Below are 20,396 nucleotides of genomic sequence, written 5' to 3'. Positions count from 1 at the left end.
CGCTGCGCGAGGAAGAGGACCCGGGAGGGCCAGCCCGCCGTCCGCACCTGCGCGCCCGGGAGCGGGTAAGCGCTCGGCGTCCGGGGCCGCCCGGGAGGGGCGCCGGGACCCTGGCGGCTCGCAGGCCAGCCGTCCCGGTGGAGCTGGGCGGGGAGGCGGCGTCCTCCTTGGCACCCGCGGGCCCGGGCGTCCCGCCTCTCGACGCCTCCGGGCCGGAGGGGCGCGCGCGGGCAGGGGGTCCCGGAGGACCTGTCCAGCCGGAGAGGAGCGTCGGGGGGCGCCGTCCGGAGCCCTAGGAGGGAGGGTGGGCCGAGGCAGCGCCCGGGGGTGGCTGCGGGAGCCCTGGCGCGAGTTCCGGGAGGTCCGGCGGGGCGGGAGATGCCGCCCTGGTGGGGGGCTGCGACGCCCCCACGTGGCCCCGGGAGGCCGAGGGAAGCCGGGCGCCGCCCCCTGCCGGCCCGGTCAGGGCGCCGCGGGGCCGCCCCTTTCAGGAGGGGAGTTGGAGGAGCCTCTGGTGTGGAGCCTCGGCTTCCGGACCCGAAGCCCGGCGTCGCTGACTTGCTTTGTGACCTTGGGCGGGTCACTGCGTCTCTTCGAGCCTCAGTCTGCACATCTATCAAATGGAGGGGATGATTCTCCCACCCTGCAGGATCTGTTGGAAAAAATGAGATGCCTTATGAATGCCTATTTATAAACTGTAAAGTTCGGTACAAATCCCAGTTAATTACATAATGTCAGAAATGGAAGGGCACTAAGAAATACGCTTTATTTGCAGCTGTAGAGAGTGGGGAATAAATCTTGCCCAAGGCCAAACTGCTTGTAAAAGAATGTAAGACTAAAGTCCCTTACCTCACTAGCTCTGGGGAGGCTCAAGGATTAAGAGCAGGGGCTCTCAGTCAGACTGGCTGCATTAGCAAACAGGGCTTGGCTAGTTACTAGCTGTGTGACTTTGGGAAAGCCCTTCACCTCTTCTGAGCCTTGGTTTCCTCCCATGTAAAATGGGGATTAGAACGGCCACCTCACAGGGTTGCTGTGCAAATCAGACAGGGTCATTGCTTAGCACAGCACCTGGCATTGGTGGCTCTGGTTGGTAGGAGCTGCACCTGGCACCATGGCTCTGGTGGTAGGAGCAGCCTCTCTGTCTCTTCCTTGTGATCAGCTTCCAATGTTTTCTAATCGACCACACCTTGTGGGTCTTTGCTCTCCTCTGGGTGGCATAGCCACAAGCCAGGGTCTCAGCCTTCCTCACAAGGACATCAAGGAACTCTTTACCAACAGCAACCAGCAAAGCCGTTTGGGCAGCTGGGCCTTTATCCAGCTGGTGGGGAGAAGTGGATGGCCTTTGTCGTGGAGGCATTAGGAAGCCAGGACCTAGAGGATGGCATGGGAGGGAGGGGCTGGCCACCTGGACATGACTGGCAGGGCCTAGGGCCTCTTCCCCTCCTTATGGTGCCTAGGACAGTCCCAGAAATACACAGATGCTTCCTCAGTTTGTCAGTTACCTGATGGATAAATAATGAGAGTGGATACCCCGGGGTCATCTCTTCTTTCCTAGGCCACAGGTAGATAGATGACTGTTCTTTTTGGCCAGAGTGATGTCAGTGTGAGCAGAAATACACTCTCAGAGCTGGGAGTTCCCAGGACATGAGAAGTCACTCTTATATTGCACAGGTGACGCCCATCTGAGGCCCACAGAGGGGCAGGGGCCTGCCAAGGTCATCAGTGTCCTCTAGGAAGCTGAATTCAGCAGACACTGTTCATTCTTTGACTTTCTCTGCTGATCTGTCCTTCCCCTGGAAACACTCTCTTCTCCTGGCTCCTGCGACTGAACACTTGCATTTTTCCTTCTTCATCTCTGTTGTTTTTGCAGGTTCATCCTCCTTTCTATAGCCACTAGCTGCTCTGCTCTCCCAGGCCCTCCTCTCTCCTCGCAGTGGACACTCTCCTTGGGTGATCTCACCCACCCCATTGGCTCTAGCTACCGCTTCCGTGCACATGACTCATAAATGCCTGTCTCCAGCCCAGATCGCTCTTCAGGCTGTAGATCTGTCTATTTGTTGTCAGCCAGGCACTGTTCTAGGCCCTGGGGATATGGTGATGAGCTGGACAGAAGGTGCATGGTGGGGAGCCAGAGGGGAGACAGCAATAAACAAACAAGCAGCAAGTATCCGATACGGTCAAGTGCTGAAATGAGCAGGAGGCAAGGTAACATGGTGAAGGATGAGACACTTTACGTTGGCTGGTCAGAGCTTTGCCAAGGGGGTGATATTTAATGTCGGTGGGGGCGGAGGGGGGCAGACTGGTAAGAGATGAAGTCAGAGAGGTGGCTGGGGCGGTGGGGGGTGCTGGGGAGTCACATAGGGGCCTTGCAGGCCATGGTGAGGATTTTGGATTTTATTCTGAGACAGGAACCATTGGAGAGCTTTAAACAGGAAAGAGGGAATGCTATTATTTCTCCTTGGCTCATCTGAGCCTTACATGAAGAGTTACTCTATATTGATTGTGAGCCTGTTGTGCTCTGGTCACTGGAGTAGGGAGGAAATAGGTAGATCTTCAAGGAGCTTCCATCCACAGGCGTAAGAGGAACAAACAAACCTGGGGTCAGGAAAGGGTTCAAAGGATGGAGATTTTGCATCCAATTAACCAGGGAAGTCTTCCTGGAGGAATTGGCTTTGAGAAGGGCTTCAGAGAGCAGAGAGCAGATTATAATAGATATGTAGGAAGAGGAATGGGAAAGATTGCTCTTCCAGGCAGAGGGAACAGTCTGAACCAAGACACAAATGCCCCAAATATATGTAGAGAAGTTAGGGGAAAGGAGACAAGACCCGTGGGTGGAATAAGAGCTGGACTCAGTAGGTAGGGAGTCCGGGCTCTTCAGAGCGAGACCCTGGACCTGGCCACTTATTTGCTGTGTGACGTTGAGCCAACTGCATTACATTTCTGAGCCTCTGCTTCTTCATTCATAAAAAGTAAATAACTGGTTAAATGCTGGGGAAGAGAGGGAAGGAGGGAGGATTCCAAGTGTTGGGGATGGATGAATAAGAACAGGATAATGCCTACCAAGGCAGAAACAGTAGGGAGGGGCTGGGTGGGTGAGGAAGATCCTGGCTCAGTTAAGTTTGGGTTCCCTATGAGATATCCAGGAGGGATGAACAAAGGATATTTGTGGCCAGTGGCACAAAGCAAGGGGTGGGGGGACAAAGGTAAACTTGTCAGTGTGCTCCTTTCATTCATTCTTTGAGCAAATCGTTACTGAACCACTACACGTATTGAGCTCAAAACATACAGCTGTGAACAAAACCAGACTCTGTTCCAGGAAGTTACCATCTTGTGGGAAGAGAGACCTACAAGCGCTGGATGCAGGATGATAAGAATTGTACTGTATGAACCATGTCAGGAGGCACCAGCTAACACAGAGGAGAGAGGTTCCACTTGGGTGGAAGGAGTGGACATGTTTCCACAAAGAGAAGTTAAATTCGATCCTGAGGGTGATATCAGAGTTGGACGGGTGGAAGACGTGGAAGGGTACCCCACACAGAGGTCCCTGGGCTCCGTGACACACATATCGCCTTCCCTTCCAGAACTCAAGTCCAACAGGGAGACAGGCAGTCAGCAAGTGAGCCCAGTTGAGGGGAGCCCCGTGTGATGTGTAATAAGAAGACCAGTGGGACAGGGAGGGGGGAGAGTCAGTTCCATCCCTAGGGCCCAGAGGAACCTCTAGAGAGGGTGGAGGAGACGAGAGGAAGGGCATTCCAGGTAGAGGGAATAGCCTGTGCAAAGGCTCAGAGGAGTGAGAGAATCACGGTGTTTTGCAGGAGGAGGTCTCAGGCGAGCTGGAGGTGGGGTCTCTTGCTGAGTGCAGGTCAACAGGAGGATGAGAGGAGAGGGCTGGACTGTGCAATCTCTGGACAAGGACGCAATAGGAGATGAAGAAAAGGGATTTGGGGTGCATGGCAGGGAAGGTTTTGCCAAGCTGCAGTCCTGTGGAATAGGTGTCATTGGCCCCAGCTCCTCCTCACTTGCTAATTCTGTTTGTCCTCTGGTGCTTGCCTTCAGAGCCACTTTCAGCGAGGGATCTTAGGGTTGCTGCAGGTTACTTGTTGCCCTTACTTTCCTGAGGCTCACTGCATGCTCCACTGTCATCCTCTGTGGTCCCAGTTTCCAGGAGGGTTTCCTCAGGGCCACAGTGTCTTCCTACGATCAGGGTCCACATCTGTGTGGCTCGTGGCAACGTGTGACAGGCCTTTTTTTTTTTTTGCCATGCTGCACAGTTTGTGGGATCTTAGTTCCCTGATCAGGGTTCAAATCCGTGCCCCCTGCAATGGAAGCACGGAATCCTAATCACTGGACCGCCAGGGAATTCCTGTGATAGGCTTTAAGTAATCAGCTATTGAACAGATAAGGAAACAGGCTCAGACAGGTTGAGTAACTTGCCCAAGGTCACAGAGCTAATAAATGGCAGAGCCGGGAAGCAAATTCAGTCTACCTAACTCCAAAGCTCTACCTGACTCCAAAGCTTATGTTTGAATCACGGCTGTATTGCACCTCCCAGCAGGGAAAGCAGATGGTGAATCTTGTAAACACCGACAAATTCAGTGTTTAATTTCTAGGAAATGAATTCCTGTTGTTAGTACCCTGCTCATCCAGTCTGGAGAAGAGAGCCTCTCCTGTGTCCTGAAAACAGTTTCACTCCATCAGCTCAAGTGCTTTCTGGGGACCCAGATGTGCAGCATCTGGTGGGGAGGGGCAGGTGGAGCTCCAGGACCAGGGGATGCAGCCTTAAAGGTTTCTTGCAGAATGTGGTCTGTCCTGCCAGTCTGCTCCCAGGATTACGCCCCTAGTTTGGAAACTCAGATGGGAGAGGGGGAGAGGATTTGAAAATGCCAAAAGCATATAGTGTGAAATGGCCTCAAGAGCATCTGGATACGCCTGTCCTGGCTGCTGCTGCAAACAGGAGACTGTGAATGGGAAAGAGCATGGATGAGTGTCGGAAGACTTGGTCTCTGCCTGTAACTCACTGTGTGACCTTGGGCAACTGTCTTACCCTTTCTTTCCCTCTCAGCACCATCAGGGAGTAGGAGTGGATAATTCCTAAGAGTCCTTCCTGCTCTGACACTCTGAGATCCTTCTTAAATCCCAGGGCTGACATTACTATTACCTCTCACACAACTCAGTGTGGTCAAGGGAGCGGCAACATCACCTGGGAGACTGCCTGAAATGCAGAATCTCAGGTCCTGCTCTAGACCCACAGAATCAGAATCTGCATTTTAAATAAGATTTTAGGTAATGCACGTGCACATTCTTAACCACCTTCCCGCCCCTCTCTTCGGGCCATGCTGGAAAAACAGGCAGAGTATTGCGTGCTGAGTGCAGGATGAAGGTGTCTGTGTACCCTCCCATCACTGGACCTGGCAAAGAGAGACCCCGTTCAGGCAAGAGGGATGGAGCCCAGCGCATAACAGGGACTGAGCAGAGATTCTTTTTGAATGTGTGCCAGCACATATGGTTAAATATTTGTGAATGAAGAAGGGAGTGGAACCGACTTGACACCTTTTATGAGTGGTGGAGCTTGGAACTGAGGAAGCCAGGTTCCAATTCTAGATCTACATGTCCTAGCACTGGGGCCTCAGGCAAGCCATTTCTCTGAGCCTCGGCTTCCTTCCCTGGGAAATGAATATAATAGCACCAACTTCTGAGGGTTGTGGTCGGACTTAAATGAGTTGATATTGGGGAAGTGCTTAGAACAGTGCCTGGGTCTTCCCTGGTGGTTCAGTGGTTAAGACTCTGCATTCCCAATGCAGGGGGCCCGGGTTCCATCCCTGATCAGGGAACTAGATCCCGCATGCCGCAACTAGGAGCCCGGTTGACACAACTAAGATACTGAGTGCCACAACTAAGACCCAAAACAGCCAAATAAATAAATAAATATTAACAACACAAAACAAAACAGTGCCTGGCACATAGTGAGCTCTTAATAATATTGGCCATTATTTTACTGCTACTGCTATTCTAGCCCCTGCCCGCACAGCACCCGGTACTGTCCTGACCCCTTCCTGGGATTGCATTGGGTTTCATGAGAACAGAGTCCTAAAATGACCCTTAGGGGGCAATATCACCCCTGTTGTAAAGACTGGTTCTAGAGTGGTGTTACCCAATAAAAATACAATGCAAGCCACAAATGTAATTTTAGATCTGGAAAATTTAGAGGTACCCACATATTTTAAAAAGTGAAATTAATTTCAATTACATATTTTACTTAATATATCCAAATATTATCATGTAACTAATATAAAAATTATTAATGACATATTTTACATTCTTTTTTGAACTAAGTCTTTGAAACCCAATGTGTTTTACACTTAAAGCAGCACATCTTGGGGCTTCCCTGGTGGCGCAGTGGTTAAGAATCCGCCTGCCAATGCAGGGGACATGGGTTCGATCCCTGCCCCAGGAAGATCCCACATGCCACAGAGCAACTAAGCCCATGTGTCACAACAATTGAGCCTGTGCTCTAGAGCCCGTGAGCCACACCTACTGAGCCCATGTGCCACAACTGCTTAAGCCTGTGTGCCTACAGCCCCTGCTCCGCAACAAGAGAAGCCACGGCAATGAGGAGCCCGTGCACCACAATGAAGAGTAGCCCCCACTCGCCACAACTAGAGAAAGCCCGTGTGCAGCAACGAAGACCCAACACAGCTAATAAATAGATAAATAAATAAATTTATAAAAAAAAAAAAGGCAGCACATCTCATTGGCTATATTTCAAGTTCTCAATGGCCACATTTGGCCAATAGTGACTATTGTAGAGTTTCTCAGCGCTGGCTCTGAATCCCAGCTATGTCATGTATCGCCTGTGTGGCCTTTGGCTAATCATTTTACCTCTCTGGACCTCAGTTTCTTCATCTGTAAAATGGGAAAAGCAACTGTGCCCCAAGGGGGAGTATTAGGGGTAGATGGTGAGAGTTTAAAACTTCTTTGCCCTCTTTCTCACAAGCATGGGAGAATTCAGTGAGAGCCTTTGTATAATACACTTAGTCATTCAAGATAGTCCTTTCCCTGCTGAAGGCTGGTAACTGACCCAGCACAAGGCTGAAAGTAGGAAGGGGTTGGAGTCTCATGTTTCCCTAACTGTTACAAAGGCCTTGGAAACAAGCTTTACCCGTCTTTGACATTTTAAAGATAACTAGCTCGCCAGTGATTAAAATAACCAGAGATCATCCAGGCCAGTGGTTTCCAAACCTGGTTGCACCCTAGAAACTTGTGAGGAGCTTTGAACAATTACAGAGTCTAGGCTCTACCCCTCGGGGGTTGAAGCCTGGACATCTGTTTTGTTTTGTTTTTAACAGCATTTGTACTGTTTTAAAGCCCCCCAAGTGATTCTGATGCATAGCAGCAGACTCTCTGATCTGGTGCACACCTCTCGTTTTCAAGATAGAGAAACTGAGGCCCAGAGGAGGAACTGTCTTTTGTAAAGTCACAGAGAATTAGTGGCAGAACCAATCTAAAGCCCAGGGCTCCCTTCTCTCAGTCCAGTGCCCTGTCCTCAGGGCCCATTCCTCACCAGTTCATGGAGCCTTTCATAAACATTTATTGACCTCTTGCTCTGGGCCAGGTGTCACGGCCATAGGAGCTAAATAACATATGGTCCCTGCACTCAATGTCCAGTGATGGAGACAGTCCCATGCTGTAAGACCCTTGGTGTTGGGCATCCAGAAGAGGGGTACCTAACCCAAGCCAGCCTGGGGAAAGTTTAGAAAAGGCTTCCTGGGGAGATGACAGAACTTAGTCCTGAAAGGTGACAATTTCCAGGCAGAGGACACAGCAGAGACAAAGGTGTAGAGCAGGAAACGGCCCTGGGACATGGGTATGGTAGCAGGGTGCTGGCAGGAAAACAAGCGTATCTGTGCTGCTGGAGTGTGAAAGTCACAACCAGCTAGCTTCAGAGGTGATGCTGGACATGTAATTAAAGACCAGTTCATGAAGGATCTCTTAAAACAAGCCATGGAGCTGAGACTTAATCCCAGGTGCAGTGGAGGATTTTAAGGGAGTGACATGGTCAGACTTTTAGTTAAAAGGAAGATTCTGAGTGTGATGTGGAAAGAGAATGGAAAGGAGTGGAGGCAGGGAGACCATTTAGGACAGAAAAAGTTTTGGCCTGAAACAAAACAGTAGCAACTAGGATAGAGAGGAAGGGAAAGAGCCAAGGCAGAGTTAGGTTTAGGCAGTGGAATTGATAGAATTTAGTAATTCAGTGAAAGAGGGGACTATATCAGTCAGCTATGGCTGTGTAACAAGCCACCCTCAAACTCAATGGATTAAAACAATAATATTTATTACTACAACTCATGCATCTGGAGATTGGCTGCTTTAATCTGAAATGGGCTGCATATTTCTGCTATTTTGGCTGGGCTCACACATGCATCTGCCCATCAGCTGAGGAGCTGTGTTCTCCATGGGAATTTGCTGGGGCCGTTGGTGTGAGCAGCAATGTCTCTGTCTTCTCCTCTTGCGGCCGGTGCCTAGCCCGCACACGTTCTCCTCATGGAAATGGTAGAGTGCAAGTGGAAACATGCACAGCATCTTGAGGACTAGATTTGGAATGGTTCACTGTCACCTCTGCCTGACTCTGTTGGCCATAGCTAGTCCATGCTGAGCCCAGAATCCAGAGGCAAGGAAATATACGCTTCCTCTTGAAAGGGGAAGGTGGAGGCAGCATGGAGTAGTGGAAGCACCGAGCTGAGCTGGGAGGGAGGTGGAACTTTGCTCTGTGATCTTGGGCAAGACAGTCACCTCTCTTGGCCTCAGCAATCTCAACTGATTAGATTGGATTATATGTCATTTTAAAAGTTCCTTTCAGGTCATGTTTGCTAGTGAGGGACTGTTAATTACAACTAACTAAAGTGTGCAGAGCACCTGCTGATGGCTGGTGCTTTCTGCTTGGCTTGCTCGAACGAAACAGCCCTATGGCATTGGTACAGTTATCGTCCCCACTTTCCACATGAAGAAACTGAGCTCAAGAGGTTAAATGACAAGTCCAAGGTTGTCTTTGAGCAGCAGAACAGGTACCTTGGGTTCTTAGGCACTTAACCACTGTTTTGGGGGGTAAACTTTTTACAAAAACAAAAGTACCCCAAACACAGGTGTACAGTCTGATGAATTTTCACAAAGTGGGGAATTCCCTGGCGGACCCGTGGTTAGAACTCTGCACTTCCCTTGCAGGGTGCACGGGTTCCATCCGTGGTTGGGGAACTAAGATCCCACAAGCCGTGTGGCCGAGCCAAAAAAAAATATTTTTTTTCCACAAAGTGAACACGGCTGGTTCAAGAAATAGAATATGACCTTCACCCAGCAGCCCCCCTTATGCCCCTTCCCAGTCACTGCCTCTTCCCACTCAAGCACACCACACTAGCATGACTCTCATCAGTGTAGGTCCGTTTTGCCCATTCATGAACTTTATGCAGTTTGACTAACATGTGGGGACATAATGTTGAGTTTCTTATGCTCTCCATATGTCTGAGGTTCATCCTTGAGGGTGTGTGTGGCAGGGAGGTAGGGTTCATCCTCTCTGCCGTGTAGTATGCCACTGCAGGAGTATGCCACGATGTATTTATCCATTCTGCTGTTGATGTTTGTTTGGGTGGCTTCCAATTTGGGGTTGTTCAATAGTACTGTTATGAACAGTTCTTGCACATGCCTTTTGGTGAACAGTTGTACATGTTTTTATTGGGTATATAACTGGGAGTAGAAGTTCTGGGTCAGAGGTTTGGCTACCTTTTTTTTTTGGCCACCCAGCATGTGGGATCCTAGTTCCCCAACCAGGGATCGAACCTGCACCCCCTGCACTGGAAACGTGGCATCCAGCCACTGGACCAGCAGGGAAGTTTCCTTGGCTACTTTTTTTTGGTGACATTTTCCAGATTTTATAATTAGAGAAACTGAGGTGAAAGGTTGACTTGCTCAAGAAACTGATTAGATTTCAAAACTTGCATTCGTTTACAGATAGACTGATTGATAGACACACACTCACATTAAAACTTTTCAGTCTTCCTCTTATATTTATTTCACCGGCATGACGCCCCCGGGAGATAGACTTGATACCCTGATTTTACAGAGAAGAACAAGACTGTGGGAGGTCCCATGCGGTAGAGAGAATGAGGTGAAATAATAGCTGTGGATGTACTTTGTAACATATAAAGCACTCTTCAGCTTTGTGGAGAATGATTTCCCCTTTCAGGGCTCACTCATCCGTACCACACAGCTTCCAGAGAAAGAACAGACACGAATTCCTCTGTGGGGGATTGATTCTACTGCAACAAATCTTTATCACAGCCTTGGTTTTTTTTTCTCCAAAAGGACCGGACTGGCTTCTGAGACTACATTAAACCCATACATCCTCTTTGTTTCTGGCAAGGTTTTATGACTCAGTTAAAATAAAGATCCTTCTGAAAGGGGAGGTGACTGATCGTCCTGTAGGCTGGAGGAATGGAGCCCTGGGTGAGAAGCCTTAGTGAAGAGTAATAAGAAGGACACCTGCGGTGTGGCAGCCACTGTGCCTTCCCTGAATCCACACAGCAGTTCTGGAGAAAAGGTGCTGGGACCCCAATTCACAGATGAGGCAGCAAAGTGCAGGAGGTGAAATGACTTGCCTCCGTCCCACGGTGGGGATTGTTTGGTGGGGAGGAACTGAAAATCCTCTATCTGATTTCTCTTTCTCAGGGCCTGGTGTGTCCATTTGACCTGGCTCAACTAGGAAAAGTGCAAGTTGCTGCAAATGAGGTTTCCCGGGTCCAGAGGCTGCTCCCGGACATCTAAGGATAAGGAGTATCACTGGACTTGGAAGGCTCCTTCCTCCTCCTCTCCCAGGGCAGGTGTTTCTCCTGTCTCTCTGCTTTCTCTGTCTGCTCTGTTCTCCTGCCTCTCTCTGCAGACCTGTTTTTGTTTGTTTGGGGCTTTTTTTTTGGTTTGTTTACTAATCGCTTTTCTGTTCCTCCCCCCTCCCAACTTGCCCTGCCTTTGGTTGTGACTGTGACCTGACTCTTGCCTCAGCGTCCTTAGCTTTCAAGTCCTTTCTGTCCATCATCTATCTGCCCAGCTGCTCACAGTCTCCAGTCTATATTCCCGAGAGGGAATCTGCTGGCTTGTTTTGGCTCACATGTCCACCCCGGTCCAGTCAGCTGTGGTCAGAGGTGGTCTGTGGACCAAGCTGGACCTGGGACCCAGGTCTGCCTGCTTTTCCCCTTCCACCCGTCTGCAGAGATGCTGGAGCTAGGGGATGCATGGTGTGGCTGGAGTCTGTGTGATCTGGACTCCAGAGATGCTGCTGGGCTTGGGAGAGGCTGAAGAAGTTCCCTGTTGCTGCTGTGATGGCTCCCGGGAGTGTGGCTCCTGTTATGGCTGGTAGCTCTGACAATGGCAGACGTCACTCACTAGAATGGACAGTGGTGCCTTGTTTTTAGTGAGAGAAGAGACCTTGCTGCCTGGAGACCTGAACATGGTTGGATACGTCCTAGAGAAACCAGAGAAGTCATCATTTACTATGTTGGGCATTTGGATCCATGTTCTTACCAGTACTCCCCAAACTCTGGTGAGGTGTGCATTATCAGCTCCATCACTGAGGCTCAGAGAGCTTACTGGCCACAGTGAGAAAGTGGAGCAACAGGGATTGAGACCTGAGCCTGCCTGACCTAAAATGTATGCTTTTAGCCATTCCCCTCCATCTCTGTTGCCATAGTTACATTTGTTCAGGGTGCTACAGTTACAGCACATCACATACATGATATTATTGGAACTACTAAACACCCCTTTGGGGCAGCATAGCCATGCTAATGCTCCCATTTTACCAACAAAGAAACTGAGGGTCAAAGAGAAATCAATGTCTTTCTCACGATTACCCTGCTGGTCAGTGGCAGAGCTGGGACCAGAACCCAGATCTTTGAGACTAGGATGTATGGATAGGTATTAAAGTATCAAAATTGATGTATCAGTGCTGGTAGTGTGGTTCCAATACTACCAATGCTGATAGTGTGGTTCTCTTTTTTTATAATGTACAAAATTGATTAAGAAAAATTACAGGGACTTCCCTGGTGGCGCAGTGGTTAGGAATCCACCTGCCACTGTAGGGAACACGGGTTCGATCCCTGGTCCAGGAAGATCCCACATGCCCGGAGCGACTAAGCCCGTGCACCACAACTACTGAGTTCGCGTGCTGCAGCTACTGAAGCCCGCATGCCTAGAGCCCATGCTTCACAACAAGAGAAGCCACTGCACTGAGAAGCCCACACACTGCAACAAAGATTAGCCCCCTCTAGGCACAACTAGAGAATGCCCTCGGGCAGCAACGAAGACCCAATGCAGCAAAAAAAAAAAAAGAAAAAAGAAAGAAAGAAAAATTAAAAACATATTTCCTACAAAAGAGCATATATATATATATATACACACACATATATATAAAAAAACATACAGATTAAAGACTAATAGTAAACATGCATGTACTCACCATCGCCTTAAAAAAAACAGAACATCATTGATACTTTATTTTATTTTATTTTTTTAATAAATTTATTTATTTATTTATTGGCTGTGTTGGGTCTTTGTTGCTGCATGTGGACTTTCTCTAGTTGCGGAGAGTGGGGACTATTCTTCGTTGTGGTTCGCAGGCTCATCATTGCCGTGGCTTCTCTTGTTGCGGAGCACAGGCTCTAGGTGCATGGGCTTCAGTAGTTGAAGCACATGGGCTCAATAGTTGTGGCACACGAGCTCAGTTGCTCCATGACATGTGGGACCTTCCCGGAGCAGGGATCGAACCTGTGTCCCCTGCGTTGGCAGGCGGATTCTTAACCACTGCACCACCAGTGATGCCCCACTGATACTTTCAAACTCCTCCGTGATTACATCCCCACTTCCTTTCCCCTCTAGTGGTAACCACTATCCTGAATTGTATTTTATTTTATTTTTATTTATTTATTTTTCCCTGACCAGGGATCGAACCCGGGCCCCCTGCAGTGAAAGCCCTGAGTCTTAACCACTGGACCACCAGGCGATTACCCTGAATTTTATATTTAACGTTTCTTTGCTTTTCCTTATGGCTTTGCCACGTATATTTATATCCTCAAACAGTTTGTTTCTTCTGGCGTGTTTTTGACGTTGGCACTAAGTGTCATGTTTGTGAGAATCATCCACTTTTGATGCTTTGGTTTACCCAGTCTTGCTTCTCTGTAGCCCCCGTCATAGGACTGTGCCACATCCTGCCGTTCTGCTGCTGATGGATGCTTGGGTGGTTTCCAGCTGTTTGCCATTACCGTCCGTCCCCCCGTGACTATTCTCGTTCCTGTCTGCTGGGGAACACATCGAAGCGTTTCTCTGTCTTATATAGCTGGGAGTGAAATCACTGGGTCATGAGGTAGTCCTTACATTTTTAGGTGTATGACATAAGACCGAATTGTTTGCTGACACAAGGTCCTCCAGTTTATACTCTGCTGGGGAGAGGTGACAATTCCTGCTGCTCCTCGTCTTTACGAAACTGACGTGGCATGATCAGGTTAAAGATTTTTAGCTATCTGCTGGATGAAGATGGTAGTTCGTTGTTTGAATCTGTACTTTTTAATCTTATTATTTGAAGTGTGATGGCAGAGAGGTGGTTGACTATAGAGCTACCGTCTGTGCCTCCAAAGGTAGCTGGATTGTAGGAAATTCCCCCCAAATTTCTTCTAGTTAGAGAAGGATGGCAGGCAGGAGAAGTCCTCAGAATGCTGTGAATTCCTTCAAAGCTCCAGCCCGGCATTCCTGATTGAGGCAATCCACCCTGTCCTTCTTCCCTAGATGTCACCCACCAGCCTCTCAGGCCTTTCTGAGCCCACGCCTTTCACTGGAATGAGGTCATTTGAATCCCTGGAACCCAAGGAGTGACCCCCGGGGTGTGTGGGGCAAGCACACCAGCCTTCTGTGAGACATGACAGCACCTCCCTCACCCAGACCGTCTGGAGGGAAGAAAATTCCAAACAGTCCAACCCGACTTCACATTTTCCCTGTGAACCAAAGTGAGGAAATCTTCAGCCAGAGGCCTTTGGGGTGGAGCACGGGGCCAAGGAGGGGGGTGGGAGGCAGGAGGGAATCACCATTTTCACTTATCACCGTGAGATTCCCAAACCAGCTTCACTCCTAGAAGCAAACATGCCTCAAGGCTTTGCTTCCTGAACTGAGGCAGTGTGGAGAAGAGTGGAAATTTCAGAGCTGGCCCTGGACCTGGTTTTTCCACTTCTACCTGGGTGACCCTGGGCAGGTGACATCGGGCAGGTGACATCACCTTTCTGAGCGCCGGTTGGTTCATTTGTACGTTGGGGGCCATAGGTGGAGTTGGCCTCAGGGCTAACTCAGTGCCTGGAACACACCAAGAGCCCCATGAAAGATACTATGATAATATTCCTCTAACTTTGGGAATGTTTTAGAGCGGATGGTTTAAGATGGGTTTCCTTAAACTGAGGCTGTTTTCCCTCCTCTAGGCAGATATTTTTTTAAAGATGAAGCACAGTTCTGGGGAGTGGCAGGGAAACTACCACATTGCACATTTAGCTTCTTAATGTTTTAAAATCAGTCAGCAGACATAGACCGAACCTTCCCAACAAAGCCCTGAGCTGAGCAGAAGGAAGGAAGTAGGATAATGATTCTTGACACCTCTTCAGCCTTTTGGTGGGTTTCAGAGGATGACCTTGCCAGGAGAAATGAGAGCTCCACAGCAGTCCTGGTTGGCAGGTGGGGTGGCTCCTGTTTTGGGGAAGAAATCTGAGACCTAAGATCTTGCCCAAGGTCAAAGAGGAAGGCTGGGTAGAACAAGGATTAGAGCCCAGATTGCCCCAATCCAAGCCAGACTCTCCCCTGTGCCCTGCTGCCCCCTATGCCTGGTACCAGCCACCTTGAGCCTTATCACCTACCCCCTCTGCTCTCTGCACTCCAGCTTCTGGGCCTTTTCTCTTGCCTTTTCAGCCACCAGGAATGCCGTCTCTCCCTTCTCCTTAATGTAGGCAACCAGTAGAACAATATGCAGCCCTTAATGATATTGTGGGAGTGACTGATGGAACAGTTTTCAAAATATATGAAATTGAAAAACATACAAACTATGAAAAAAATTCATACGTAATTATAATGATCACATGTTTAAGAATATATATATGTATATAAATATATATATATATAATTTTCTGCCTTGCTAGCTGCATCCCAGGGTCCTTGAAACTACATGTCTGCTTCCCTTGCTGGGCTGTGAATGCTCTCAGGGCAAGACCTGTTTGCTTAGCTGACCTGGAAAAGATAAAATGAATCATAGGGATTCCTGGTGGAGTTGTAGCATTCCACACAAGGCAGGGGGAGACCCAGTGGGGCTGTGGGTCTTGGCTAAGGGGTCTGTGGGTGGGGCTAAGAGATCTTGGCATTCTTTTTTTTTTAATTAATGAATTAACTTTATGGCTGTGTTGGGTCTTTGTTGCTGCGCTTCGGCTTTCTCTAGTTGTACCAGGCAGGGGCTACTGTTCAGTGCAGTGCGCAGGCTTCTCATTGTGGTGGCTTCTCTTGTTGTGGAGCACGGGCTCTAGGTGCATGGGCTTCAGTAGTTGTGGCTGGTGGGCTGTAGAGTACAGGCTCAGTAGTTGTGGCACATGGGCTTGGTTGCTCTGTGGCATATGGAATCTTCCTGGACCAGGGCTCAAACCTGTGTCCCCTGCATTGGCAGGTGGATTCGTAACCACTGCGCCACCAGGGAAGTCCCTTGGCATTCTTCTTGCCAACCCCATACACGCAGGGGCTGCCTACCAGGCCCCATGGACTTCAGACCCCCGGACTTGCCCATATCCTAAATACTGAAACCCAGATTCAAGTCCAGAGACACAGAGGAAAAAAGAAAATGGTTCTTGGGACTTCCCTGGTGGTCCAGCAGTTAAGACTCCATGCTCCCAACACAGGGGGCCCAAGTTTGTTCCCTGGTCAGGGAACTAGGTCCCGCATACCGAAACTAAAGGATCCCGCATGCCGCAACTAAGACCTGGCACAGCCAGATAAATAAATAAATAATTTCAAAAAATGATTCTTCAAGATTTTTTAGGACTAAATTTCCAATTTTCATTTGGAAAGCCAAATGTATCTTCTGGGTTTGAACTTTCACCATGAAAAATGCTCTGGCGTTTTTATTTTGGCAGTAAATTTCTCTGCTTAACAAAAAGATATTTTTGTTTTCCCTTTTTGTTTTAAGAGTCACGCATGCTCACTGTAGGAAATATGGAAAATTCATATGAATAGAAGAAAGCTCACCACCCCCTCCCCAATTCCTAGAAAAATACATTGTAACAATTTGGTATCTTTCCCAGTGGCCTCTGTGTGTGTGTGTGTGTGTGTGTGTGTGTGTGTACAGAGTTATTTTGTTTAGTTTCCATTGCTGCTGAATAAATAGGATGGTTTCTGATTCACAATTTACAGACTGGTTTTATGTACTTGTAACAAGCCTGTGATGCTTCCAACAGCTGTGATCCTTTGCCGGCTCTGCGAATTGTGGGGGTGGGGCACATCGCACACCCCTGTATTCTCCTGACACTTGTGAGAATGCCAGTTTCACTGCACCACGGCCAGCACTAAGCAGTATCCTTTTAATCTTACAGTTAATTTCAAGTGTCTAAATTCTTTCTAGAACCTAACTCTACTTTTTTTCTTTCCTTAACCCCCAGAACTTCTGAACGTGTGTCCTTCTCGATGAACCCACAGTAATCTCTTTGTTTTGCTTTCGCCCAGCTCATGCATTCTTCAAGTCTTGGTAACCCGTATGTTTTGTCTGTTCGGGCTCCAAACGTTCAGTGGGACAGGAACCAAAGTTAAGGACCTCATGACGCATCCAGACGAACCTGGGAAAACTGTGAGCTGCTGACTGCACTGCCTCTCTGAATCCACTGGTACTTCTCTTTGTCTCCAGTTTTAAAAGCTCCCCAGAGGCGACCTGAAATCCAGATTCTTCTCAGAATAGGATGGAGGAAATTCTGAAGTTCTCATTAAACACATTTATCTTTCAAGCTATGGAAGGAGCCAAAATGCCAAAGGCAAAGATTCCAGGGCATTGCCTACACTGTTGTGATATCCTGATAAACGCCTAACAAATCCAGCATGTGTCCTCTAGGCCTGATCAGTTACGGGGCAAAGTTCCAGAACAGTGAGACATCTTGGGATTCATCTGGCTTAGGAAAGACCTTTAACTACCAGGTGGTAGTCACCTCAATGTTCTTTATATAGCTGAGTTTTGAGGTCTTTTCACTGAGGTCTTTTCTGATGGCTGCCTCCCACCAGCATGAAACAGAAGGATGACCTTATTCTATGAGCAGGACAACTGTGAAAGGAGCTGTGTGTGTGAAAGTCTGTGGGAAGAGAGAGCCACCTAGAATGTCCCCGTCAAACCAGTCAGTGGAAGGCCTTCTGCAGGGGGCTCCCAACAGATCCCTGAATGCCACAGAAAGTCCAGGGGCTTGGGATCCAGGGACTCTTAAAGCCCTCAAGATTTCTCTTGCTGTGGTCCTCTCCATCATCACATTGGCCACGGTCCTTTCCAACGCCTTTGTGCTTACCACCATCTTCCTGACCAGGAAGCTCCACACCCCAGCCAACTATCTCATTGGCTCCCTGGCCATGACTGACCTCTTAGTTTCCATCTTGGTCATGCCCATCAGCATCGCATATACCACCACCCACACCTGGAGCTTTGGCCAACTCGTGTGTGACATCTGGCTGTCTTCTGACATCACATGCTGCACGGCCTCCATCCTGCATCTCTGTGTCATTGCTCTGGACAGGTACTGGGCCATCACTGATGCCCTGGAGTACAGTAAACGCCGGACAGCGGGCCATGCAGCTGCCATGATTGCCATTGTCTGGGCCATCTCCATCTGCATCTCCATCCCACCACTCTTTTGGCGGCAGGCCAAAGCTCACGGAGAGCTATCGGACTGCCTGGTGAACACTTCTCAGATCTCCTACACCATCTATTCCACCTGTGGCGCCTTCTACATCCCGTCTGTGTTGCTTATCATCCTGTATGGCCGGATCTACATGGCTGCCCGCAACCGCATCCTGAATCCACCATCCCTCTACGGGAAGCGCTTCACCGCAGCGCAACTCATCACAGGCTCTGCGGGGTTCTCGCTCTGCTCGCTCAACCCCAGCCTTCATGAGGGGCACTCTCATGTGGCCGGTTCCCCTCTCTTTTTTAACCAGGTGAAAATCAAACTTGCGGATAGTGCCCTGGAGCGCAAGAGGATTTCTGCTGCCCGAGAGAGGAAAGCCACTAAAACCCTGGGGATCATTCTGGGGGCCTTTATCATCTGCTGGCTGCCCTTCTTTGTTGCATCTCTTGTCCTACCCATCTGCCGGGACTCCTGCTGGATCCACCCAGCCCTTTTTGACTTTTTCACCTGGCTAGGTTATCTAAACTCCCTCATCAATCCAGTAATCTATACTGTGTTTAACGAAGAGTTTCGGCAAGCGTTTCAGAAAGTTATCCATTTCCGGAAAGCCTCTTAGTCATATTTGGTGATGACTCTTGTTATCTTTTATATCTTGTAACGCAACTGGAATTGTCTTTTTTATTTTTCCTGAGAGTGGGGGTTAGTCCTAATATCTTGGGTTTTTGTTCAATCACTAGAATTGTTCAGTGTTCTTTTTTGCTGTTGTCTTCTTGACCTCTGAGCCGCGAAAAGCTGGCAGCTGTGTGAAAGAGGACAAGACTTCACTTAGTGTAATATTTTCACGGTTCATCCATGTTGGAAAGAATATGGCCCACAGGTTTCCCCATGGATGCAACTGAAGCAGAAAGCTGTGTGACTCTGTAGAAAGACCCCAGGCTCAAAGGGGGAGGCTTTCTGGTCTACCTAAGTTTTGTATGGAGCTTAAAAGAAGGTAGATGAGATTAATGACCTGAGTTGAAAGAGAATTTGGAGTTAGATGGAGGGGTTTCCATTCCATGTGACACCTTAATTGGAAAATAACACCCACATATCAATATTTCTTCCACTGAGTCCTTCTTAGATTGAATCTCCCTCAGCTGTTCATGGTGAGAGATTCAGATTGGAGGTGCCAATGATATAGAGTGACGGAGCGAGATTCAGGAGCCAGGGGCAGGGAAGTGGGATGGTTGGAACCAGATAGCTACCTTGTCCCATCCTCCTTCCCCAGTTTCTCTGCACCATCTTAATGGTCTGAAGTTAAAATCCACAATTATCCCCATTGAAGTAGATTGACAAGATTTGCACTTCCCAAGCTTTAAACGGAACACCATTCTGAATTTTTTTCCCCTGAATTATTTTTTTACATCCCATTCTCATTAGAGATCTTAAGGTGTTGAGTCTTATCAAATAAAAAGTATGAGACATCATTACCAGTAAAGCCTTTGACTAATTTTTCCCCCTCTCCCTGGACATAGAAACCTTTCAATTCAATTTAGTCCCTAGCATTTATTGAGCACCTACCACATGCCAGGCCCTGTGCCAGAGTCTTGATATTTATTATTTCATTGGAGCTTCATAACAATGGAAGTCAGTGTAACATGATGATTAGAGCTGAGAACCTAATGCCTCAGTTCAAATCCAAGTACTACCGATTTCTAGCTGGGTGACCTTGGAGAGGTTTCTTAATCCCTCTTCGCCTCACTTCCCTCAAATGTAAAATGAAAATAACAGGTATGTTTCTGTATATTTTAATACAGTGCTTGGCACAAGAGCTCTTATCATTTTAGAGATACAGAAACTCACTTGCCCAAGGGTCAAGCAATATAAAAATAAGAGCTGCTGTGTATTGAGTGCCTGCAATGCTCCTTGCATACAATTTCTGGTTTGCTTTTCATCCTCATTTTGCAATAGAGAAACTTGCCTATGGTTAGGGAAGATTTCATAAAGAGGTGGCACATTGGCAGACTCCCAAGAGATGAGCCCTTTAGGGATGGGAGACTAAGGAAGGGGAGGTGTGATGAAGTTTCATGGGGGAGATGAGGCAGAGCAAAGGAAGGTAGGGAAGGTCACACCAGGTGGAGAAAAGAGCAGGAACAGAGCCTGGGAGGTCTGTGCTGCTCCATGGGATCTCTGGGAAAATGGAGAAGGAGAGTCAGGAATATGGAATATCAGAAAGGGAGAGAAAAGGAGGAATGCCAAGATCAGGGTAGGGGAGCACGCAGAGAAGTGCTGACCTTGAAGTTTCTGCCAAACATCTCACAGTGTGGTCCCTGGACTACCTGCATCAGAATCTCCCAGGGAGATTCTGTCAACATTGAATTTCTGGTCCCCAACTCAGACCCACTGCATCAGAATCTCTGGCAGTGAAACCCAGGTATCTGTTTTAAATAAACCTCTCTCCACTTCTTGCACTAGGTGATTTCTAGATTG

The 20,396-nt window shown here is 48.5% G+C and overlaps 1 protein-coding gene across 2 annotated transcripts; it reads left to right on the top strand.

Annotated features, from left to right (window-relative positions):
* Positions 1-13: 13 nt before the first annotated feature.
* On the top strand, positions 14-18,583 carry HTR1D (5-hydroxytryptamine receptor 1D). 2 transcript variants are annotated; one of them, XM_057746073.1, is made up of 2 exons: positions 14-65; positions 16,771-18,583. In XM_057746073.1, exon 2 carries the CDS (start codon positions 17,344-17,346, stop codon positions 18,541-18,543), a length of 1,200 nt encoding a protein of 399 aa, XP_057602056.1. In that variant the 5' UTR covers positions 14-65; positions 16,771-17,343; the 3' UTR covers positions 18,544-18,583. The 2 variants fall into 2 exon arrangements, with proteins under 2 accessions (XP_057602056.1, XP_057602045.1); XM_057746062.1 differs by lacking the exon at positions 14-65 and adding an exon at positions 16,542-16,620 and having other exon boundaries at positions 16,707-18,583.
* Positions 18,584-20,396: the final 1,813 nt, after the last annotated feature.

This window comes from Hippopotamus amphibius, chromosome 1, assembly GCF_030028045.1.
Source record: "Hippopotamus amphibius kiboko isolate mHipAmp2 chromosome 1, mHipAmp2.hap2, whole genome shotgun sequence".
NCBI classification, from domain to species: domain Eukaryota; kingdom Metazoa; phylum Chordata; class Mammalia; order Artiodactyla; family Hippopotamidae; genus Hippopotamus; species Hippopotamus amphibius.
Note: the sequence above shows the minus strand (reverse complement) of the source record. Positions and strands in the feature narration are given on the sequence as shown.

Excerpts from the sequence above, each read along its gene's own strand:
- HTR1D (XM_057746073.1), top strand. The coding sequence starts at position 17,344 with ATGAGCAGGACAACTGTGAAAGGAGCTGTGTGTGTGAAAGTCTGTGGG.